Here is a 24,778-nt window from a genome sequence, read left to right as displayed (position 1 = left end):
TTTCCTGTTTTACATTAAAACAATATTTTTAAACTCTGTATTTTGGAGCACCACTCAGTAACACCTACAACCAGAAAAAACTCAGTAATTTAAAAAAAGTGTACATGGGTCACTCCAAAAATAATGCCTCACTTATTTACATGGAAACTATAACAGATAAGAAGAGCACAATAACACTATTTGATAAAGCAAATACTCAGCTACAAAACACTATTTTTTTTCAATATACTCACCACAATTAGCCAATTTGTGTGGACTAACTGATCAAGACTCTCTTCATTTTGTGGTGTGACAGCTGTGGCCAGCCATCTGGAATGTGGCTTGTCTTTCATGTTGTGGTTGCCATTGCTGAAATGCTCTACTCATCACCTCACTGTGCTCACATTCACTGTTTGGTCTCCATAAATGTTCAGAAAGCATCAGTGAATGTCAGTGGGTGCCACTGGGTGCCAAGGAAGAATTTGCTTTGTATGCACATCCATGTTGGACACGATTTTGTCAGACTGCCCTTCTGCTGCCATGTGTTGCATGGTGACAACATGTAATGGAATGCTGGTGGGAATGTTCAGCCTCTACTCACCTGCCTCTGATGTCATAGGCTAACATAATGAAATAGGAGGCATGAGGAGTGCTCTGAAAGTAATATTTCTTCCACTAATTTATTTTGTGCTATCACAAAGTATATGGTACAATCAGATGAATATTTTGAGTTTCACCTCTTTTTCTAATATTTTTTGCAAACAGAATCGTCCTGAGCACTTTTTAGATCTTTGAGTTAGGTTTGGAGTTCTAACAGAGGAATGAAATGGTGGGTGTAGTAGCAGGCAGTATGTTTCTGTGGTTACATCTTGCTTCTGATTGGGCTTTGAGAAGTTGGAATTAAACTACTATTTTCTCCTTAAGAATAAAAATGAAAATGCAGTGCTGTGGATTTAGTTGAATTCAACTTTGTGCTGAAGTGAAAGATGCAAGTGTTTCCAAACTGCAGGACTCCCAGCAGTGCTTCTATCCTCCGCGACGGAGCTCAGTATTTCTTAGGGGATCGCCGCACAATTAGTGCCACCTGCTGCACGTCCTCTGGAATTGGATCGACTTCCCGCAACGCCTTACTTCATCCTCGGGGCTTTCTTACGTCCTCTTGGTAGTCGTAGTAGTCGTAGCTTCGGAAATTCTTAATGAAGTTTTTGAGATCTTTTAAAGAGGAAAATATTAAGAAGTTCGTCCTGGAATAAATATATTCCAAAACCAACTCTCGCGGCTGTGTGTTATCACAGAATGGCCAGGGTTGGAAGAGCCCTCAAGGATCATGAATCTCCAACCCCTCTGCCACATGCAGGGCCACCAACCTCCCCGTTTAATACTAGACTAGGCTGCCCAGGGCCCCATCCAATCTGGCCTCGAACACTTCCAGGGACGGGGCATCCACAACCTCTCTGAGCAGCCTGTTCCAGCACCAAAGAAATTTTTCAGGCGAGACGCCTGTTGTGTTATGATCACATCTTACAAGGATAATAACGTGGTTCTAGAATCTTCCCCAGCTGCCCTATGCCCCTAAAGCGCCGGTAATTAGATTATCAAACTGTTATTCAATGAATGCTCTAGACAGCTTTCGAGCCGAGCTTCTTGCACATTTGCGAAGCCCTCCCCTCAGCAGCTGCGCTTTCACCCCTGCCAAAGCGGGATCAACTCTGGAGAACGCGTGTGCAGGGAATCTGCTCGCTCCAGACGCGAGGAAGCCGAGGGCATAGCCAGGCAGCAGCTGCAGTGGGAGGGGTGGTCCCCTCACAGTCCGCCCTCCACGCTCCTTGCGGATGCTGAGGGGCTGCGAACGGACGCGGCCCTTCCCACGGAGCTGAACGGTCACCGCCGCTTTGAACTTCCCGCGCCCCACTCCCGGCGGAGGACGCGCCGCGCGTTCGCCGCCGCAGTTTCCAAGGCGCTGCGGCCACAGAGGAGCCGGGCGGCCTGTGCTCCGCTGCATCTCTCCGGGACCGCTGCCGGGCGTGGCAGCCGTCTCGCCGCGTTCCGTGCCCTCGGACCCGCTGCTGGTGAGCGCCTCCCGCGGCGGCGGCGAATCTGCCGGGCCCGTCCCGCCGCTAGCGCGGTTTGGGCGGTTGTCAGGGAGAAACAAGATGGCGGCAGCGGCGGCGGAGGAGGACACGGAGCTGCGGGACCTGCTGGTGCAGACGCTGGAGAGCAGCGGGGTGCTCAATAAAATCAAGGTGCGAGCGGAAGGCCTTACCTCGGTGTGCAGCGCTCTCGCGGCGGCGCGTAGGGTGCGCTGCCGGTGCCGCGGCTGCAGCTATGGCGCGTGGTGTTCGGCGGGCCGCGTCCCCTCCAGCCGGCACAGGCCCGCGCCGGCTGTTACAGCCTGGCGGCGACGCGCGCCTTCTCGATGCTGCCCCCAGTCTGCTCGGGTTGGGGCTCTCCGAGGAGCCTTGTCCAGCGCCCGCCTCTCGCGATGGAGCCGGTGCGCGCTCGCTGCGGGCCCGGCCGGCGGGCCGCTCTGTGGGGAGGCGGAGCGCGGCCCGGCGGCTGTACCCTGTCTGTCGTGCAGCGGGTGTTATGTGGCCGTCGGAGCGCCCGCGCTGCTTTCTTCCTGCTGCCCAAGCCGCCGAGCCGTGCTGGATGGAGTTCGCAGAATTTCCTTCTGCTTCCACGCAAAAAGACCCCATTTGTTATCCCAAGCCGGAGTGCTAGAGGCTCGATATTTAAACATAGTGGTGGAGCTGTGTTCTGGGGGTTGGCTGGACCTAAGAAGGGTCTGGGTATGCTGTCTGCCTACTAATGCCACGTTAAAAAACGTGGAGTGTTGCAATGCAGTGTAGTTGGTTTTCAGGCCTTTAGCCTGGACTTGTGTCAACAAGGATATGAAAACATGTTCTGTGGATTCACACTCAAAGCTTCCAGCAATAACTGTCACATACAGCAAAGAGCCATGCAGATATCAAAGCATGAGAGCTGTTGAATCTCCTTGTAAGCTCAAGGAGAAAAGAAGCTTGGATTTCAAATTAAGGGCGGTGGCATTTATCCACAGAATTCTACTTTGAGCATTTCAACAAGTGGGCAGTCATTATTGGTATTCCGGGAATATATGAACAGCTGAAATAGTAGATGGAAGTGAGGACATCCTTGTGTTTGTACTTAGAAGCCCAGTAAGTATTGGCTACCTGTGATCCTTTTGAAAAAAAACAACATTATTATAAACGTATTGAACTTGCATTTTAAATGCATAATCCTTATTTAAATTCCATAGGGAGATGAAGGGTTCAAGCTCGTGCAGCTGTGTTTTGAGTAGGGTGACTTTCTTTTAACTAGGTATCAGAGTAGGCCTTCTGGTCCACCTGTGAACTTCTTACGTAGTATCAATCTGTAGAAGTATAGTGATAGTAAAATCATAATAACTTCAAGAGGAATAAAAGCACAAGCACATTAGAACTCTAAAGCTCCCCTGCTTGTTGTGACCTAATTCCTGCCTTGTGTAGCATGGAAGCTTTTGAACTACTGTTAACAGTTTTGAGTTTTATGTTTTAGTCTAGGTTATACCATGCATTAAATAATAACAGTAAAAGTGTAAATACCAAAACCATTGTCTTTTTGTTAAACTAAATTAAGCATAGTTGCACTCTGTATTGCTGTCAAATGGTTGTATATTTTATATTTGAAAATGAGTACTGGCCGTTTTTCAAGATGGATGAGGTTAGAAGGCTTACTATAGATAGCTATATTTGAGATTTATTGAAGTGGATACATTGAACAGAAAATTATGTTACCTAAATATAACTGAATTAGTATGAGGAATATACTAGAGGTAAAGACAGCTCTGGGAGGATTGGAGAACTAACTGAATTATTTCAGTGGATAAAATGTATCAAGCTGCCAGATAATATATTTGAGAGCAAGCAGGGACTGAGTAATTTTTAGCAAGAAACTTTACCTTTATTTTCTCATATTATATAATTTCATAGTGGATTATAGTTGACAAATTTCTTATTTTCAATTAACTTTGGGGTGTGCTAATAAAGATGTAAATGATTTGGCTGGTTGAGGAAATCAGTTACCTGTATGACAGCTCAAAAATCTGTTCAAGACTTATCTGTTTGTCATAGGTTTTGGGCATTGGAGTATTTAATGAAGTCATATTGTGGAAACTAGGAAATAGGCAAATATATTTGCTATTGACAGTTGAAAATTCCCTGACCTTTCCCTAAGCTGCAGTATCTGTGTATGTTTGTTACATATATGGGAGTAATTAAGGATTGGAATGAAACTGATGGATAAAACTGCTTCCTAGTGAGTTCTGTAAACAAAATTTGGAACATTTGTGCTTTAGTAAAAATAATAACTGATGCTATACATGTGAGGCATGCTGTTTCCTCTATTGGCATGGGTTCTCCATCTTTCTTTTTCCAGTATTCTTCATCTTTTTAATTACATTGCCAGCAAGTTTAGTGACTTAGCCAATGAGGGCTGCTATGGTGAAGTGTTTTCTGCATAAATGAATGAGGAATAAGCATGAAAATTACTGGTTCTGCTTAGGGATGGTAACTTTGCAGGTGGGGAGTGACAGGACAGAGGTAATGAAGCTGCAGTCTCCAGTTTGGTACCAGCTTTGGATACAGGCTAAAGCAGGCTTTTAGCCTGGTGCTTGTAACTTATAAGCCTGGGGTAATCACTAGTGGTTAGACAGCTTGATGTTGTGTTTGCTTGCTTACAAGCAAGTCACCTTGGTCACTCTATGCTTATGTGCTTCTATTTCATATAGTAAAATACTCTAGAGGCATATGTACCTACATGTTGGAATCTGCAAGTGGGAGATATTTAAAAGCTTCAAATGGATGTTGGCAGTCTGAGATGCAAGGGAGACCTGTGGCATTCCTCAGTCCTGGACAATCTATTGCAGCCATTTCAGCCGGTATTTGCTACATAAGCTGTTGTGGGTGGCTTTTACAAGTGCACTGGTTGTTCAAATTAATTGTTGAGGTGGGTGTTTGCTATCTTACTGTTTTTCAAAGAGTACTTCCAAATCAGAAGAAAATTTTAGACAAGCCATCTAAAAATGTATTTGTTTGTTTGGGGAGCTCTTGAGGTAGTAAGAAATGTCTTCTGTCTGGGAACTGCAGACCCTGAGAGATGTTTTCCTGCACAATCCCTTCACGTACATGGTAAGATTCGCTGTTTGGGACAGGATTAACTTAGCTAGACTCTGAAGAGGAGAATGTCCAGCACAGGAAGGATGTTTTCCTGGGCCACTGCTTTTACGCTGCAACAGCAGTCAGTAAGAGGTGATGTCTGCTGAGTTGTTCATGGTAGGAAAAGTGAAAATTAACTCTGATTTTGAAACACTGACCCATGTATTTCCCAACTGCTTACAGGCAGCAGTTGTCATATACGGTATCAGCCTTACTTTAGCTAAGTTCAGTGCCGTTTAATTGCTTTGTCATTGATATGAGCTCTTGTTTGCTAAAAGTTTGTAGAGATGTCTACTGAAACTTGGTGCACATAGGATGGAAAAGAAGCCTATGGCTTTAGTGGATTGCAGGATGATAGAGTTGCAGTCAAGAACTGATTTATAAACCATAATCCTGGTACAGTTTACAGCATAACACTGTTTTATCGAAGGCTTCAAAAGGACCAGGGTGAGGAAGTTCAATAGTAAGCTTCGTTCTGTGTTACTGGCTGTCTAAGTGAGCACTGCATACAACTGGTAGGCATCCTATTCTTTTCCTTATGAGAACTCTAATTAGATTTTTTGCATGACTTTTTTTTCTTTCAGAAAGATATCCAATGATGGTTACTTTTTTTTTTTTTGCTTTGCTAATGAGAAAATCCAGCCACTCTTCAAATAGTTTTTAATTTTAGGTATACAAATTGGTCTTTGAAAACCTTTTTCTCCTTTGCTCTTGAGGAAAATGGCATGCAGAGTGGCAGTGGCTTTTGTGGTCGCACAGTTGCTTGGCACGGTTTATCTACTGGCCACTTCAAAATGTTTTCCACTGTAATTAACTCTTAGTCAGACTATTTCCTTAAATGTAATGCATGTTATTCATTTAGTATGTTCAAATGACTGGAGTCAGGCTCTCTTTTCCTTGAGAATTTCTGTTGCTTTGTGTGATCTGACAAGAACTCATAGGAATTTGTATAATTTAGCACAAACTTTGAAGAAAGTATAATTGCAAGTTATGTGTCTGTGTTTCCTGAAAGAATTGTAAATTAAGGGTAGGTGTTTCAAAGCTTCCCCAAAAAGTTGGATTTCTGACTCTCAAGGGAAACAAGTTGGAGGTGATGCATTTCAGAATCTTCTTGAGAATGAAGAATTTGGGAAGTTATGTATCAAATCCCTCCTGCCTCATTGCTTTTCCAAAAACTTTCTCACCCTCAAGTCACATTGCGTGTAATCCTAAATGTATTAATTGTATTGATGTGGTCTACAATTGATACCAAGTTGCTTGAGGAGGAACAAATAGATGTTAAGATACTTTCTGGCTCTTAGCTTCCTATTGTAGAAATACCATTTCTTTTTTTTTTTTTTAACTTGGCAGGCAGAGTTGCGAGCAGCTGTTTTTTTGGCATTAGAAGAACAAGAGAAAGTAGAGGTAAGAGAATTTTAGATGTTTCAGTTTTGACTTCCTGACAATTCTTCATGTATAATTAAAAATAATTACTGTAATGCTTTATATTTGTGAAGTATAACAAGAGAAAATTCTGTATCACTGCATAAGAGCTTAAAAACAAAACAAAACAACAACAACAAAAACCACACAAAAAGGTCTTCTTTCCAGTATTTAGGAATTCAAAGTGTTACATAGCTTTTACTGTAAGAGTGTAAGAGTTTCTCAAAGGAAACTGTTTATCACTGCTGCTTTTATGTTGCTCTGCTCCACTTGACTAGGGTAACTAAATATCTTTTCTGCCAAATGCTACTTTAAAAATGTCCGATTGAGTGCTGAAGATTTTATTATTAGTAAGGTGTTATAGTGGTCTGTTTTGAGAAGTTTTGTGGCCCCTTTTACTGCCAGAATTGCTTTATTTCCTGTAACTGTTCATTCTCTAGACCTAGACAGGAGAGCACACTGACTGCTGTTTGTCCAGGCTGGTAGCTGGTTGTGCTCTTTCTGGAAAAACACAGATGTTATTGTGACACTGGTAAGGATGGGAAGTATGAGTAATTACTCTATGGCATGAGACTCCATATGTCAGAAACATAACGTAAGGTTGCTGAGGAAGAAATAATGGAAGAGTGATGCAGTGCTATTTCTTGTGGCAAGTTTCAGCACAGTGTGGAGTACCCCTAAAAAAAGGCCTCCCAGACTGTTTGAAGAGCAGTAGGGCTGAAGAGAGAAACTTGCTGCAATTCATCTCAGCTCACTCCTTTTCAGAACCTTTACAATTATCACGACATTTTAATTTTACGCTCCAGACACAGAAAGTATATTAATGCTTATCTATATGCTGAATTCCTAAATATTAGGAAAGTTGTTTTGGTTTGGTTGTTTTAAATATTGGTGAAAGGCTTTCAAGTGTATGTTAACTGTCACTGTTTGTCTGTGCTGCCTCTAACAGAACCTTTCCTTAAATTCAGTTAGGTTCCTAGCCAGGGTGTTTTCATATATTAAGAATGACATTTAGAATTTCATTTGAAGAATTCCTGAACAATTTTGCCTAATCTAAACACAGCAAATTGATTTCTCTCTGCTTAAAAATCACCGTTGAAGGCAAATCTATCAGTGGGAAAGAACATTTTCATAATGTGTTAAAAGGTCCTTTAATTAACAGTAATAAAAAATTGCACTGATTTCTGAACTGCTAACCAGCATCCTTTGTCTAGATGATTTGTGAATAAGTATTTTTTAAGTGTGACCAAATCTCTTTAAATTTGACATTATGTTAGAGGAGCAACTTGAGAAGTTAATTGATTAACATACTTTTTTAATTATCAAATAAATAAAAATCAGTATGCTACTTATAACATCATGGTAGTTCTTCCTGCTCTTTAGCTTTTATAAAGAAATACTAAGACAATGGCTTTACAGCTTTTGCAGATGGTAGAATCAATACAAAAGTAGAATTCGGAGGACTGAATTACACGTACCATGAGCTATATGGAAGAGCATACCCCAATTTGTTGTGTTTGGTTTGGTTTTTATTATTATTATTATTTTTAACTTCTTAATAACATAAGAATGTTATTAAGTAACATTTGCGTTTTGCTTTTTGACAGAACAAAGCACCTCTGGTAAATGAAAGCCTGAAAAATTTTTTGAGTACAAAAGATGGTAAGTTCTGGTTAGCACGTCTCTCAAAATTAAAAACAACAGTGAATAAAGGATTGAATCTTTCATGACATAGAGTATGCTTTTTTTCTTATCAAATAAATGTAGTTATTATGACTGGCTTCAAAATAGAGTACAATCTAGAATTTTTAAAGTTAATGTTGCTGAAGCTTTATTTTTAACTGAGGTGACTGGTATTTTTGAGTTAATATTTCATGATGAGTAAAGCAGTTTTCAGTGAAAACAGATTGCAGAGGTACGGTAGTGAACACACGTAGGAAAAATGCCAAAGTCATGTTTTTAAAAGATCAAAACAGATGAAAGCAAAATCAAAATAAAGGCAAACCTCAATCTTTAAACTTGAATTTTGGACACAATTCCTTTTTTCCCCTGCACTTTACATAATTTAGTTAAAATGGCTGAGTTAGAAATTAGGGAACTGGTACACAAATCATGAATTGCATATGATGTGCACTTGCATGTGAGATGGTAGTTTGAATGTCTAAGTGATGTTTGTAGAAGTGTTGAATCAGTGTAGTTGTTCATCTTGAAGCCACGTATGTATTATAACTTTGAAGTAAATATTGTTTGTCTGGTATATTTCGACTTAAGTTTTTACGTTTTTTTAATTGTTTATTTCTGTTCTAGGTCGTGTGGTGGCAGGTCTTGTTGCAGAATTTCTACGATTTTTCAATCTCGATTTTACACTGGCTGTTTTTCAGCCTGAATCGAGCACGGTAAGATATACTGTTTTTTGCTTCTGTGTGATGCTGATCCTTTGAAGTGCATGCCAGTTGCTTGCGTTTATTCTTATAATTTTTATAAAATATTTAGCATGTAAAAGATATGCTCTGCCATAAAGACAAGTTTAAATGTGCTTATATGAATGATTATTCCCTTTCAAAAGTCAGCGTTTGATGTGTTAAATTTAAATTAACCAATTAATAATTATTGGAAAACTGTGGCAGAGTATACCTGAGAGAACTTCTTATAACTTATAATCTTACCATGACATATTGTGAGCTTAATATTTGTATGTGAAAATTAAAATCAAGTAGATGTCTAGTCTGAGAGAAATTTCAGAGGGACAAAGGACTTTGTCATCAAAGTATTTGCTTTTAGGTTTTTGATACTGAGGTAGCTTTTGTGTCAAAGCAATTTCTTTTTCTCTTTGTGATATAAACATTTTCATAACAGATTTTGGGATTGAAACGGTTCCACTTAATGATGTATTTCTCTCTTCATTTCATATTCATTTTTATTCTTAAAATCTCTTTTTAATTAGTTTAATAAAAAAACTATTCTTATTTGAAGAGTAATTTTCTTTTTCTTCACTTGAATTAGATATTGATTTTATTGTTTTGGCAAAAAATGACCTGAGAGATGGTCATATGAACATATGAGCATAGATTAGAACAACCCAAAACGGTGCTGTACAAATGATATTTTGCTGTTTCTCAGAACTCTGTGTTTCTTTTTAGGGACTTAATCATGCTAAATCACATACATTGTTTTTCTTTATCAAATCTCCTTGTCTGCATTTATTGCATTGGAGACATCTGTGCTAAAATTCAGATTTATACGACTGAACAGGAACAGTCGTGTGTTCTCCTGTGTTGCTAACTGCTTTTGGGAGGAGTCTTTTATTTGCAGCACTAAGGCATCCGGTGCTCTTTGGGGCACTACCTTTTTCCAGTAAAAGCCTCTTCTTTCTAGAAGCCATCTATTGCAGTGCATGTGTGGAACTTGGCCAAAGTTTCAAAAGTTGACCAAGACTGCTGTGAATTACGCTGAAAGATTTTGCTTTATTTTTCTATACCAGTCCCAATCTGAGCACTATCTTTTTATCCTCCATGGTGTGCTTGGTAATGTTCTTGTGTTTAAAACAATTTTGGGTGATCAGTGATTAAATTCAGGTGCAGATCAGAAGTAAATGATGTCATAACTGTTATGACTTTATTCCACGTGCAACAGGAAATCTTCAGTAATCACTGGTTAGTCAGATTATTGCTCTATTAAATACGACCAACAAGCTTTAGGATTTTTTACAAAATACATACTGTTTTCTGACAGCTTCTTCTGTGTTGTGGTTTCTTTTTTGATTATTTTTTTTTTCCCTCACAGCTAAATGGCCTGGATGATCGAGAAAACTTAGCTCGAGATTTGGGAATTACAGAAGAAGGTACTGCAGGTGGTCCCCTATTGTTGGAGGTTGTTAGAAAATGTCAGCAGAAGAAGATATCAGGCAATGAAGAAGTAAGTGCAGTTAATACAATTTCTTTCTTCATAATCCTTTATTTTTATTTCATTGATGAGAAATGAACTGAAAAACACATTGTTTCAAGCCTTTCAAGTTAGTATACTAGGAAAAGCTTTCAACATAATTTATCAGAAAAAAATGCTGAAAGTTACTTTTCATGCTACCCTTTAACTTCTATCCTGCCACAGCATATTAGCATAGGGTGAACCCGAACCCAGAAGAGTGATACAGAACATTCTGCCATTTTTTTTTCTAATTTCTAGTGTGATTAGTTAACACCTTTAATGATTATCTATTGTATCTTTGTTCTTCTAGATCCTAGAGGTCTTAGTAAAGTTAGAATTGGCTTTTTTAAAGCTTTGTAGCTTTCTTAAAACAAATGTTTTAAAAAGCTAAATATATTATTGAAATATCTTAAGGCAATGAGAATGCTATTTTAATGGAATATATAATACTTATTAATTAAATTAATGGAATCCAACCAGTAGCATTTTATTAGTGTCTGTTGTGTTTGTGGTTTGAAAGAAAATCCTATGCACCCCAGATATAGTTGGTCCACGAACCAATTCAGAAGTGGTTGTCATAGTCTTCCTAACACAGCAGCATAGTGTCACATACTATGTGAGCTTGCATACAGCGTGAGCAGGAACAATAGTCTTGTTTCTGTTGGATGGTAGTGTGACATAATTCAATGTATTTCTAGTATTTATGTGGCACATTTTAGGTTGCCCCAGTTCTAAGTGATGGCCTGTGCTCTACGTCAAAATCGTCTGATGGAAGGTCAAGTACACACCCCATACCGAGTAAGGTAAGATGGTTTGTATGTCATGAAAAAGTATACAGGAGAAGCAAAACAGTGGACTCCAGTCCAGTGGATTCCAATGGCATTTACTTAAATAATCAGCAGTTTTCTTTCATTTCTCTTTATTATTACTTCTTTATGCTCAGATACCAAATTATAAAGGATTTTGTAAGTGGAAGAAGTGTTTGGATTAAAAGTCTGAGCAGGTAAAACGCCTGCTCAGAGAATATGCTAGCCTGTGTTTTATGCCTTCCTTTACAGGAAGAAAGAGTATAGAACCTTTTGAGTTGGAAGGGACCCTTAAAGGTCATCTAGTCCAACTCCCCTGCAATGAACAGGGACACCACAGCTAGATCAGGTTGCCCAGGGCCTGATCCAGCCTTACCGTGAGTATCTCCAGGAACAGGGTTTCCACCACCTCTCTGGACAAACTGTTCCATCCCTCACCACCTTTATGATAAAATAACTTCTTCCTTATATCCAATCTAAATCTCCCCTCTTTTAGTTTGAAACTGTTTCCCCTTGTCCTATCACAACAGACCATGCTAAAGACTATGTACCCTTCTTTCTTAGAGCCCCTCTCCCACTTTTAGGTACTGACAGGCTGCTATCAGGTCTCTCCAAAGCCTTCTCTTCTCCAGGCTGTGCAGCCCCAGTTCTCTCAGTGTGTTGGGGAGGTGTTCCAACCTTTGCATCATTTTTGTGACCCTACCCTATATACCAGCAGATATTGCGCAGCAATAAGAGTTGACTGGGGTTCTTACAGAGTAGGCTCTGTTCATGAGCACTTCACTGTCCTTTCCACGTCCTGAGAACGTTTGGCTATTCTGTACTAAGTCCTGTACCTATCTGACTGGATACGCGACAGCACATGAATGTCTGTGAGATACTGTGGGGCTACTTGTCGTCTTCTTGGTCAGTTGGCCGATTGCTGTTTGGAACTGATAAGGATACAACTGTCCTTCCCTTGGGGCCTGTTGCTTTCTCTTCAGTCTTTTCGTGTTAACACAGAACTAACATTATGCAGACCTTTATCTTTTGTTACATTTGACTGAAACAGTTCAGTAGGTCATGAACTTATGGAAAAATGTTTGGCACTGGTTAGGGCACTTGTTTATACCAACTATCCAACAAAAAAAATGACTCAAGTACTCAAGTTTGTTAATTGATGTAATTTGAGCATGTTATAAGTTTGAAGCTTTTTCTTTTTTTCCCCCAAGATAACTGGAAGCAGTTTAGAAGCTTTCTAACATGTCACTGAAAGCTGAGAAATATAACACTGCATGGATGATGTTATTATTTGATCTATTTGAAGAGGGGAGTGATTAAGATAAAAAGAAAAAACAGTTTGGATCTGCGTCATTTTATTCTATTTCTTCAGTTGTGTGCCATGCAAAACCTGAGAACGATACCGTTAGAAAAGCAAGCTTCATTTCAAGACTAAGTCACTTTAATTGCTGTTTGTTGATTGTTTCTTAAACAGCTAGTATTTCTGTAATCGACCTTTCAGTGTAATTCTAACCAATTCATTTTTGTTATAGAAGATAGTTCTTGCTTGGCCCAAGCTTAGGGGAAATAAATCCAAATGTTGATTTAAATATCAGTGTTAGGTATGAAGCAACAGTATTATTGAACTACTTCTGTCTTAGGTCGATGTTAAATTAGCCAAGAAGTACTACTGAGGATGAGATTACAAGTCATAAGTAATCCATACTGCCTTGCATATGCCACCTTTCACCTTAAATTTGTGTGTGTATGTGTGCACACAGATATCTCAAGGTTGATCTGACCTGAAGTGTAGAATGCATTTTATTCATTTGTTTGTCCTTGATGGAGATTTTTGCAATGCAGTTGTTAACTTGTACCTATTTGGTAGTGGTTGCAGCTAGCCAGCCTGACACACGTTAGTTAGGGGTAGATAGAAGGAGACAAGCAGAAAGTATAAAATCTTAAGCCTTTTAAGTGAAAGATAATAACTGATTTTTAAACAAAATCAAAACAAAAACATGCCACAAAGCCACCTTTGGTCAGTGCAACCTGTATGCTGCTTATATGGAACAAACAACATTATTGGTTTTGCTTCAAAATTGTTGCTGTTGTTGGTGTGTAGAGTTTGTAAAGTAAATAGATCTTCTCATTGCTTTCGTTTTCATTTTGTTGCACCAGGATGATATCTACATAAATTTAAATGTTGTTCAGGATGATATCTACATAAATTTAAATGTTGTTCACTGGGCCACAAGGTTTTGCAAAGATAGGAGTTTTACCTGACTGTACTACTTATAGAGCAGTCCTTAAAAGCGTGAGTATTTATAGAACTGAGCCAAGAGCATGATTGGAAGACTGAAAGTTACCTATTCTTAGATACCTTGTTTGTATCATTTTAGTCTTTACACTTTCTCCCTTCTAATGCTAATTCTCTGCAGTCATGTTACATTTGCTGCTTGGAACATAGTATTACTTCATGGATGGCCATTTGGTGTAGTTTTCAGCTTGGTTTAGAGGCATTCTCAAGTAAGCAGGTCTGTCACTGAAAATTGAGAGTCAAGATATGAACCTCTGTGGCTTGTTATGTTCCATGCCATTTCAACTATGCAATTCACATTTGTAGTCTCTTAGTGAAATTACAGTATAGGGCAAGCTTTCTTTTGCATGAAACTGTAAATATTTTTGAAGCTAGGTTAAAAGTTTTGTTTTTTTTTTAAGATGGTGTCATTTACATGAATTTAAATTGATTTATTTTGGAACTGATGATTTTAACTCAAAAGAAATTGTTTATAGAGGAGTTGCAAAGTTACACTAATTAAAAAAAATCATATAACGTGCTTTAGAAATGTATTCAAAGCTAGAACTTAAGAAGTAGCATGTATGTAGATTTCTTCATTTGATGATAATCTTCTTTTAACACGGATTGCTCTTTGAGTAGAGTTCATCTAGATACAAAACCATGCAAGGGATAGAACAAACTTTTTTAACAGACAGTAATAATAAAGAAATTTTCTAAAGTGATTTAAAAACAACTTTTTTCTGTTGTATGATTTCTGATGAGTACAGAGGAGTGCCAATAAGATCTAAAGAACTTTTAAAAAAGTAGTATTTGGCTAATGTTATGATATGTGTATATTACTGCTTACAGTGTTTTAAGAAATAAAAGCTTACATGGGCTTTCTTGAAGAGAAGCTACCTTTTCTTTCAGTGAGGTCTGTTTTCTTTATCTTTCAAGGTTACTGAAGCTACTCAAAGCGATACGAGTGTCTCGTCAGGGGAAGCCAGCAAAAGAAGCATTCATTTTCTGCCTAATGAAACAAAACTAGATCCTCAGTTGCAAAACAAAGACTTAAATACCAAAGAAAAAAGTGATCCAGGTGTGGATGAAGATGATATAGAGGGAGATTCTTTTTTTGATGATCCTATACCCAAACCAGAAAGAACTTATGGCTGGTAAGTGGTGTGGAGAGACATGGGTTTCTTTTGTGCTCCGTATGCTTGCATACCTTCAAGAGCTAGCTGACGTTCAATTGCTCACCCTTGTAAATGCACGTGAACTGTTTTGTTTCTGAAATCCACGTCTCTGATCTCTTGAATGTACCAGAGAGAAAAGCCCGTATCGCTCTGAGGTGCATCGGTTTTGCCATGTAATGTCCCCAACTTATTTCTTTTGTGGATTGAACATGTGTGAGTTACAGGCACCAGCGTTTCTTTTTGCAGTGGAGATGCAGTTGTGACCAACAGTAACAGAAGTGAAAAATGAGAAAGGTGGTGCTTTAGATATTTGTATAACTTTGTAAGGAATACAAAATATCTGGTAAATGTGTTAACTGTAAGCATAAGTAACACTTCCTCACCACTGCGGGTTTCCTCTTCACACCGCAATTCTTTTTATGTGCAGTTCTGTTTTCAACAAATTGTTTTTTCTGTGGCTAGGTCTGGTCACTGGTTCTTGCTTCAAATGGTATTTTTCAGTGATTGAATTGTACAGTAGTTTTGTTACAAAACTCTACAACTTATCTTTGGGTGTTCTTCTCAGAGTTGTGGTTATTTTGGAGCTTTGTTTAACTATCTACTTGAGAAAAGCTGGAACATTATTTCATGGTATTCTTTTGCTGTTTTTTTGTAGTAAGTTACTGGACTCTAAGAAAAAGATTGTTTATTATTTGTTTTTCATTTGATATAAAGAACAGATATATTTTTTTTCTTGAATGGCAGTCATTTTTCTGTGGAAAATACTGTGTGTTACAAATTGCCCTACTGTGTGAGTTCACTTTTCCTTGTTGGAATTATCAGTGCATTTACTCTTCCTTATTCAAGAGTGTCAAGTAGGTGTTAACCAAAACTTAACCATTGTAATACATGGTTGTGATTCCATGAAATAGGTTTAAATGATGAATATTGAAAATCTCATGAGGATTTTCTTAGCGGATAAACTCCCTTTAGGAAAAGTAGTAAAGTCACAGCCCCCTGACTGTTGTACTTCATAACATTACTGTGTTTTAGGTATTATAGTAATGTTCCATAATAAAGCTTGTTAAATATGCAAATAGTAGTAAATGAGTTAATGACTAACTATAACAGAGCTGTTCTTTTTTAGCCTGTTGCTTTTAGTGTCCTGGCATCTCCTCTAGAGCAAAAGAAAAATAAATAGATTTTTCAGATGGAATAAATCTGTTTGTGTTGTACTGGTGCACCTGAATCTGAAAGAGTGGTTAGGGGGGACACCAGCATTAATTGGTTCACAAAAAACATAAGTTCTTTTGCTCTTGGAAGAAGGATTCCTTGTAGAAGGAAGGTAGCAAGCAGTTAGTAACAGTTGATTAAGAGTTGGCCCAAGCTCTCACTTGCCCAAGATCTCTGACCCATTGTTCAAAATTTAGGTGTTAAAATTACATGGTATTTTGATGGCCTATGATCAGTTTTGATGGCCACTGATACAGTGAATGATTCAGATGATATTGTTCAATGTTTGTAAAAATACAATCAGAATAATGGACAAGTCAGCCAGTATCAAATGTGAAAATCATGGTCTCTTTTTAATAATGGTTTCTTTATTCTTGTTTTGCAATTATTTTTTTTTTTTAATTTGAACTTGATATTTCAAATATGTGAGCAGAATGAGTAGTAGCCAAGTGAACTTTAACTGGTGGTGGTGAGATGTATTTTGCTGTAACTGAGAAGTTTCCCTTCTGTTGGGCTGAGTGCTCTTGAGAATGAGCAGTTTCATCAGACCTTAAGCTAAGCTGACTTAAATCCTGACTTGGTCTGATTATATCTGAATCTTTCTTCTCTTGACTTTGTTTACACATGTATATAATAATAAACCCTTTGTTAAAAATGATGATGCTAAAGAAGGTGTTGGAGAAAGAAGTCAGGCAGAAGCCTTTGCATAGACGAGAAAGTGACCTTGGTGAATGTCTTGCTTGACACTGGTGCTAGCTAATGACTGTTCTTAGAGTGCAAAATGGGTGGTCTTTTTCCTTTGTTCCTTTTGCTGTCCATATGGCTGTTCTATTTTTATGACAACTGAATAAATAACAGAAAAGAAAGTCACTTATATGCATTTTCCAGCTCTGTGGAATACTTCTTTGGTTTGTTCTAGGAAAACTGATTCCAATAAAGCAGGAGGTCTAGCATCCCTTTCTGATGCACCACCTCTGAAAAGTGGGTTAAGTTCTCTGACTGGTGCACCTATGCTAAAGGAACCCGATGGTAAGTTTTCACATCTTTTTGTGTTGTGATGAATGTAGGAGATATTTCCCATAACATAGTGAATAGTCTGTATATTCAGATATAAGTTGCCTGTACGTGGCCCCCATCAGTTTGGAATGTGCTTTTTCTTTTTTTAGTGCTCATTTCTGAGTGATAGCATACTGGGTTTTTTTGCCAAATTATGACACATTGACATATCTTGTATTTTGGAGCATAAAATACCTACTTCCATTTTCTGTGTAAAGCAGTTAACAAGAGTTTAAAATCCTACTGTTCATTTTTAACTTTTTACCACGTTACTTGCATGAATTCTATAGAGATATTTAGGGAGATTTGCAAAAGACTCTTGAATGCTGGGACGTTGGCTATTGTTGTTGTTCATGTCTTTAAATGTTGCACAGTTCAGACTTGAAAGTTGAATGTAATACTACCATGATATATTGTAAAATTATATAAAATTACTATAAAACAATGGTTATAATAGATTGTCCAAATGGGAACTTATTGTAGTCATGAGACAAATTTGTTATGGTTTGGTTTTCCTACAGATTTAAATAGAAATTCTGTTTTGAAAGACCTGCGGTTGGTGAATGCAAAACTGGGATCTTTAGAATTAGGTAAGTGTTTAATCAATGGATATACAGATGGTATGTATGTATGTATGTATGTATCCAGGAGCTTGGCTAATATAATTTATATTGGAGAAATGAGAGAAAGTCACTCACCCTGTCCTGGGCTCATGAGATGAACTCCTGATGGAGCAGAGCTCCAGAGAGATCCTTCCCCACTGGCAGTCAGCTCTTAAATGGGTCTAGGAGAGGTGCAGCCAGGCTCCACCCCTTCCTGCAGCACAGGTGAATTGCCTTCACCTGTGCTCCCATGGCTGACTCATTGCTCGCCTCAGGTGATCAATCAAAGGTTCAGGCCGTGATTCAGCAGCCCCATACAGGTAAGTAACAATGAAGCATGATTAAGCTTTGACATTTTCAACTGAAATCTCTGGCCCAGGTTCCTAGAGGAATCTGAGAAAATGAAATATACGTAACGAAAGAGGATCTTCATTTCCTGTTATTTTGTTGGAAAACATTGTGAGACCTACTGGGGTTGGGAGCAAGATCAGAAGTGAAAACTTTTGAGTTTTGTATGCAGATCAGTATTATATGCATACAACAAAAATTTGATTTATTCCCTTCGTACTTTTCTAATATCAGATGATGTGTTTTGTTGTCTAGGTTCCTAAGAAAAGAAAAGTTTTGAATGAATGCTTCTTTTTAAAAAATAACCATATAAGTTTTGATTCTTCATTTGCATTTCCTGAAAAATAATGTTCTTTTTATTAATACCTTCTAAAAATTGTTTAGGAAATGGAGATGATGATGAATACGCTGATGACTTCAACAGGTAAGAGAGAGATGATATTTCAGGAGTACAGTATTTCATACATTCTAAACGTGTCCATTGACATACTTGGATTAACTCATGTCCTGACTAGTCGCTAGTGCTGGACCCTGCCAGTGTCTCTGAACTCCTCTAACCTTCAATTTATATAGTATACAAATTCTAACTATACAAGTATAGTTAGAAATCTTTTTAAGGAGGAAAAAAAAAAGCAAAATGCATTGCTTTGGTGTAGGTTTTAATGAGTTACCTAAAAGCCCAATGTTAACTTTAAGATACTATCTAACTTTAAGTTGCTTATTAACTGGTTTTTCTTTTCCTAAACCATGCACTTAGAGATGCTTAACTGCTTAATTAACACTACAAGCAGTTATTCCGTTAAAAAAAAAAAAGCATCATGAGTAGTCAGTAATAAATATTTAAGAGCTTCATCCTTTTAATCAAGATATTATTATTGTAAACTGTAGGACTGAGGCTTAAGCAAGTATTTATCCTGGTTCCTTCTAGGTAGAACGCCTTTAGTTATTATGAGTTTTTAATTAACTTCATATTTAACTTGCTATGAATATAAACGTAATGCTTGGACATTTGAAAAGAAAGTTCTAATTCTCTTTCTTCTTAGTGCCAGCCATCGCTCAGAGAAAAGTGATATCAGTATTGGTGAAGAAATAGATGAAATTTCTGTGGAAACAGAAGACTTGAATGCCAGTGATAAAGTATGATTCTTTTCAATTTGTTCTTTATGTTTTTGACCTCCTATGAAGGAATGTGCTGCTCTCGTGGGTTTCTAAGTTATTTCGTAGTTTTGTTATTTGTAGTGTTCTGTATTCTTACACTTAGCATTCCTGCCAAGTTAGGAACTATACTGATTTAACAACAAAAAAAAAAAAGTGGTTTGGTAGCACAATTGTGTTACTAGACACATAAAACAGATTTGCTGCTGGTTTAGTATCCAGCATAAGGAGGCCTTATCCTTTATTTCAAGATCTATCTAGGCACCTCCTGAATGAGTTGAAGTCCCGATGAAAGGACCTGATGTGAAGGATTTTGTGAAATAATGCTTTTTTTTTCCTATACTTTCTGAGCTTTTGATTTCATTTGTTTTCTAGCTTGAAGACATCACACAAGACCATACCATTTCTCAGTTCAGTGACGTTGCAGATTATCTAGAAGATGTGGCATAGGACAGCAAAAACGTTTCATTGTGCTGGACTAGAAGACAACTGTGGACTGTTGAATTCAGACAATCACTTTTTGCTGGAATGTCCACTCCCTATTTGTGCCTTGTTTAATAAAGACTGTAGGTGGAGAGGGCTTCTTTACAAGAAATGGTGTGTTCCCATTTGAATCTGATATTGGAATTACTTTTTTCATTTGGTTCAGCCAAACCTTTCACAGCAGGAGTTGGATTTTCCAAGCAGGATGTCCATTGCTGGCAATGGGCGTAATAAAAAGCAGTCTACAAGAAAACATCTACACGGAGTCATGTGGCTTTATAATGAACTTGCACTGTTGTAACAGTTTGAACCGTTTTTAAAGATAACCAAAGCAAGAACCTTCAGAGGTAGTGCTTCAACTTCTGCTTCTTTTTAAGAGTTTTGTCCAGTCAGCATGTCATGCATATTCATAGTAAATCGAGCCACAATACCTAGGCACTCCAGATTTACTTGAAACTACTGTTTTTCAGACTTTTTTGAAAGTTGGACTTTTTAAAAAGACTTATCAAGTTGAGCATATCTAAATTTAGCTAAGTTTTGGAGCTAAATTTAGTACTAATCTTAACTCTGAATATTCTTGTTTAAATATGTTTGTCAGACCATTGATGTTAAGACCTAAGCTGTTTTTATGTATGATAATTTCATTAGTGTCATTGGTTGTTAAATCATGAAAATTGATTATGTAAGGATCCACAAATCATTAATTTTTATTTTATTTTATTTTATTTTTAGGTTTTTAACAGTGTGGAAATGGTTTGTGGAGCTGTTATTGTTGAGGGCTCTTTGCTGTAAGCTCATTTCTATTTCTGAAAATCCTTGCTGTGCGAAAATGGGCGCCAAAAAGTGAAACCAGTAACTGTTTTTCAGATTCTGATTGCCACAGAGAAATAAATGCAGATATTTAAAGCACCGTACTGAAGAAATTATCAGTGCTAAGTTCTAGCTAAGAGCAAATTTCAGTGTATCCTTTATATTCTTGAAAAACAGAGTCACTAGTGGAAACAGTGACAGTTCCTTAACGATGCCATTTTGCATAGCGCTGCTGTAATATATAGGTTGTGGACATTAATAGTACTGAAACAAGACTTCAAAATGTGCACTTTCTGAACATTGTGAACACATTTGGAAAATATACGTGAATATAAATAACTTATTTTTTTTTTCTTTTTTATCACTTTGTAATTTTCTTTTTCCAGGAAAACTGTTGGCCTCTCATCAGTGGCCACCTCAGAAGTAGCATGATAAACTAAAGCCATTGGTTAAGTAAATAGAGCTGCTACTAGCATTGGATGCTGATTTGGGTCTTTCTTGCACTGGGCCAGCAGGCATGGAGCAGTGCCGGAAAGTTAGGCTTTTGTAGTACATAAATAATGAGAAGAGAAGAGAAAAGTTGTGCCTTTTATTTATGTGCGCCCCAAAAAAAGCCAGCAAAAAGCACCAAAATATTTAGTCACCTTTAACTTCTGACTTTGTGCCATGTTGTAGCAGCTTAACAGGAGAATTTTTTTTATCCTACAAATCAATGTGCCATAGGCTTAAGATAACAACGATATTGTAAGAAATAACATACCGTGTCTAAAAATTACTTGAACTATGGAGGAACATGTGTCTCAAGATACTACATGTTAAAAGGTTTTTTTCTGATTGAAATCTTTTTAAAGCGAGCAATAACATGTCTGAAGGATGTAAAATTCAACTTGAACACATGGGAACAATGAATTGCTGACGTTCATTTTTAAGGTGTGTGGAATAATGTAGACAGTGCCATTTGCATTTTTTTGTGTCTTGGGAAAACATAGTTTTGTTACCTGTTAGCTGTAGGATCTCTTCCGATTTGTCATACCAAAAGAAGCTAAAACTATTAAATTATTTCTAATTGCATATGGAGATGTGGCCTTTAACTAATTAGATACTTTAAATGTTAACATGACTTCTGTTAACAGCAAAGTGTTTCCTCTTTCCTTGGGGACTGATTGGAGACCTTGCACTTTGATTCTCATTTAAGGAAATGCCAAAAAGTGGTAAGTCTCATGTGAGGTTTTGCTGAATTGTGTATAATAACTTGCAAAATAAAGCTATTATGCTGGCTAAATTATATTTTTGAGACTTATTGAATAAAAAACGATCTTTAATGTTTAGAAAGTTTGGGAAGCCCTGTAGGTCTGGGGGATTTTATTGAAGAATGTTTTTTCATTTGTTTTCCTCTCCAGAGTCAGTCTAGTCTGCAGTTGAGAGTGTGTGCTCGCGCTTACGTTTCTTTTAAGCCCAGTGAATCCTGCAGTTTCTCATATTGATTCATAAAGTCTGAGTTTTTGGGTATCAGTCTGAGTTGTCAGATGTCTTATGATTCAGCAGAGAGGAGAAAAAAAAATACTACCTTTATTGGCAAAATTTTGTCTTGTTTAGTTCAATTGATTTACTTAAAGATGACTGACAAGTTTAGCTCTTGAATGCTTGCTTTGTTGTACATTTCAAACCATCTTGCTTGGTATTCTACATTTGACTTCTTTAAGGACAGTTGTGTACTCAACCTCTTCTGCACGTTAGAATTAACAACTAGAGCCTAGAAGATGGAAATGTTCTTGTCTGCTGTATTTCTTCTATCTTTTCCCAGACTGCTTTGTGAACAGGGAAGGTATTTTCTGAGAAAATTGGTCTGTGCAGCTTTGCACCAATATAGGTTTGTTCAGAAACACACATTGTGAAACCCTCAGACACTTTAATTTGTGCAACAAATCCTGGGAATTCTGTGAGAGAAATAACTAGGGTCTAAGCTATAGCTGACAGTCCCATCATCATGACTGTGGTGATGATGACAGATGATTAAAAAAACAACACCCTATACCTTTCTCAGTTCTTTGTTGTGTTGCGAAGTTGCTGTGTTCCACTTCACTTTTTTGTTTTTATTTTACTCTATTTTTTTTTTTTCAAGTGAATGAGAAATCACAGTGCATCTGATTAAATATTTCTTCATAAGTGACTGTTTCCCCAACTGTAGTAAAAAACTATTCTCTGTTTCCCCAACTGTAGTAAAAAACTATTCTCAGCCATAGGCTATTTTGACAACGTTGTTATCTGGATCACAGAATCACCAAGATTGGAAGAGACCTTCAAGATCCTCCAGTCCAACCATCCACCTATCACCAATAGCTCTCACCAAACCTTGTCCCTCAACAGAAAATCCAAACGTTAATCAACGTCCAAAACGATTATCTATCATCTAATTCTTCAGAAGACTTAGAACACTTTTGTAGATGACAAGTGAATCGAGTGCTGATGGTAAATAAGATTTTTGTTTTTTTTGCATTTTAACATAGTAATTGTCACTGAAGAAACACTTTATACAAAACCAAGCCTCCTTTCCGGGAAATAATGCATTCTTGGATAGTTGAGTTTGATTATAGACAAGAGCTGACTTCTGTTTTTAGTATTGTCTAGACTGCAGAATCTCAGCAGGATGACTATAGAGTTTACTGTTCATTTCAGAAGTGCCAGATGTTTGATAAGTCTCTTTTTTTTTTTTTTTTTTTTCCTTTTCATTGTTTTCATTGTAAGCTAAGGTCAAAAAAGAGTTAAATCATAAGGAGCACAGTTTTGGTAGACTTGTGATTTCATTTATACTGAAGCAAAATGTTCTACAGACCTCGATGTAGTCAGGTATTGCATAACAGAAGTTGCAACATGACTGTCCTGATTTCACTTGGCTACATGATGTCATTAGCTTAGATTGAACCTCTGAGAGAACTGCAATGAACACTAAAAGTGTCAGTTCCTTTGTGTATCACAAACAGTACAAAATTCCATTAAAAATGAAAAAAATGCCTCATGAGCTCATGCTTACAATTCCTGTTTTGGGGTCTGGAGGTGTGATTTTTAAATACAGAATAGGAGGAAAAATACATAAGCTGTCCTTATATGTAAAAAATGTCACTTTGAACATGTCCATACACTTGAATATTTACCTTTCAGGGAAAAATGTGGTAATTAATTATGGGAGGAGAATAGAGCTTTGCTCTTTTGCATAAAGCTATCTGAGGAATGATAGATCACAACAAAGCTGAACATAAAAGCTTACTTTGGGGAGACTTGCTTCGTGCAGTGAGTTGAATGTTTGCATTTAGTGTGCTGTTTTAGTGTGTTATTTGATCTAGAGGATAAGAAGCTTCTCAAAAAACTTTTCAAAGCCTTATAAGCAAAGAGCAGGAGAAAAGCTGCAGACCTCATGCTCATGAGCTAAATGAAGCACAGCAGCGAACTGAAAGACAGAAGGAAGAGTTGTACAGTGGGCAGGAAACTTAATGGGGCTGAAGCAGGTGTGCATCAGATTTCAGCGTGTTAGGATCAGCATCCCTGCTGCTCCCAGCAAGCATGAGGTGGGAGAAATACAGCCACATAGTGAGGGTAGGAAGCTTTTACTGAGCAGTGAGGAGGAGTGTAGGCTTGTCTTCATCTCCGTGCTTAACACTGCCATGAGCAAACAGCAGTAAAGGAGTTGGTGAAAGAGGATGGACAGAAAAGCCATAGGCAACGTGGGAAACCAGTAACATCATCAAAGTAATGATGGTGGCAAGACAGAATGCATGTATGGAGGGGGAGGATCAGAGTTAGTGCTTGAGCAGGGCAAAGGTAATTTCTGTGAGAATGAAAAAAGGTTTTTCTTGAACTGCAGATGTTTATTTGGAGAAGTGTAGGGCCCTGCCAACAGAATAGTCTTACTGGCATCTAACTATGCCATTGGAGCCAGTGATACCAAGAGAAAGTGGCAGGTAACAACAGTCAGGTACTTCTACAGAGCATTACCCTGTCAGTCAAAAATGTTTTGGAATTTTTCCTTGCCTGAACCCTTTTTTTTTTAATTTTTATTTTTTTCAACAGTACATTGTTGAGAAGCTGAGGCTGTCAGGCTACCTTGTTTTTCATGCATGGGCCTGGAGACCTTGCAGGGGATCAAGGGTGACTGTTGGACTCTGGGGCTTCAGCTGAAGGAGGAGGGAGCTCCAGTGCCAGTTTCTCCTGGGCAAGGTGGAAGGCTTAGGTAATTGTAGATATATTTTGCAGATCAACGCTTGACTGCATGGCTGGGGTCATGGGCAGAGCTTTGTTGGTTTTGTGAGGGTTTTTTTGG

The 24,778-nt window shown here is 38.0% G+C and overlaps 2 protein-coding genes across 2 annotated transcripts; one reads left to right on the top strand and one right to left on the bottom strand.

The window, feature by feature from the left end:
• Positions 1 to 640: 640 nt before the first annotated feature.
• LOC146544951 (uncharacterized) lies at positions 641 to 2,732 on the bottom strand. Its single transcript, XM_085219872.1, has 2 exons — positions 2,243 to 2,732; positions 641 to 1,191 (listed from the first exon to the last, which is right to left on the bottom strand). Exons 1-2 carry the CDS (start codon positions 2,673 to 2,675, stop codon positions 1,112 to 1,114), a joined length of 513 nt encoding a protein of 170 aa, XP_085075998.1. The 5' UTR covers positions 2,676 to 2,732; the 3' UTR covers positions 641 to 1,111.
• On the top strand, positions 2,089 to 21,745 carry CEP43 (centrosomal protein 43). Its single transcript, XM_085219871.1, has 12 exons — positions 2,089 to 2,222; positions 6,543 to 6,596; positions 8,222 to 8,276; positions 8,922 to 9,010; positions 10,398 to 10,529; positions 11,258 to 11,341; positions 14,559 to 14,776; positions 16,929 to 17,038; positions 17,587 to 17,655; positions 18,400 to 18,439; positions 19,059 to 19,152; positions 19,546 to 21,745. Exons 1-12 carry the CDS (start codon positions 2,133 to 2,135, stop codon positions 19,618 to 19,620), a joined length of 1,110 nt encoding a protein of 369 aa, XP_085075997.1. The 5' UTR covers positions 2,089 to 2,132; the 3' UTR covers positions 19,621 to 21,745.
• Positions 21,746 to 24,778: the final 3,033 nt, after the last annotated feature.

Source organism: Meleagris gallopavo, chromosome 2 (genome assembly GCF_905368555.1).
Source record: "Meleagris gallopavo chromosome 2, MGAL_WU_HG_1.1, whole genome shotgun sequence".
In the NCBI taxonomy this organism is placed as follows: domain Eukaryota; kingdom Metazoa; phylum Chordata; class Aves; order Galliformes; family Phasianidae; genus Meleagris; species Meleagris gallopavo.
This window is presented reverse-complemented; position numbering and strand designations above follow the sequence as displayed.

What these genes read in the sequence shown, in the direction of transcription:
- LOC146544951 (XM_085219872.1), bottom strand. Translation starts at nt 2,675, where the DNA reads ATGGGGTCTTTTTGCGTGGAAGCAGAAGGAAATTCTGCGAACTCCATC. An exon ending in CGAGAGCGCTGCACACCGAG is followed by an intron (nt 1,192 to 2,242) that starts GTAAGGCCTTCC and finishes CCTCTTTAAAAG; the next exon opens with ATCTCAAAAACTTCATTAAG.
- CEP43 (XM_085219871.1), top strand. Translation starts at nt 2,133, where the DNA reads ATGGCGGCAGCGGCGGCGGAGGAGGACACGGAGCTGCGGGACCTGCTG. An exon ending in GGGTGCTCAATAAAATCAAG is followed by an intron (nt 2,223 to 6,542) that starts GTGCGAGCGGAA and finishes TTAACTTGGCAG; the next exon opens with GCAGAGTTGCGAGCAGCTGT. An exon ending in CACACCCCATACCGAGTAAG is followed by an intron (nt 11,342 to 14,558) that starts GTAAGATGGTTT and finishes TTATCTTTCAAG; the next exon opens with GTTACTGAAGCTACTCAAAG.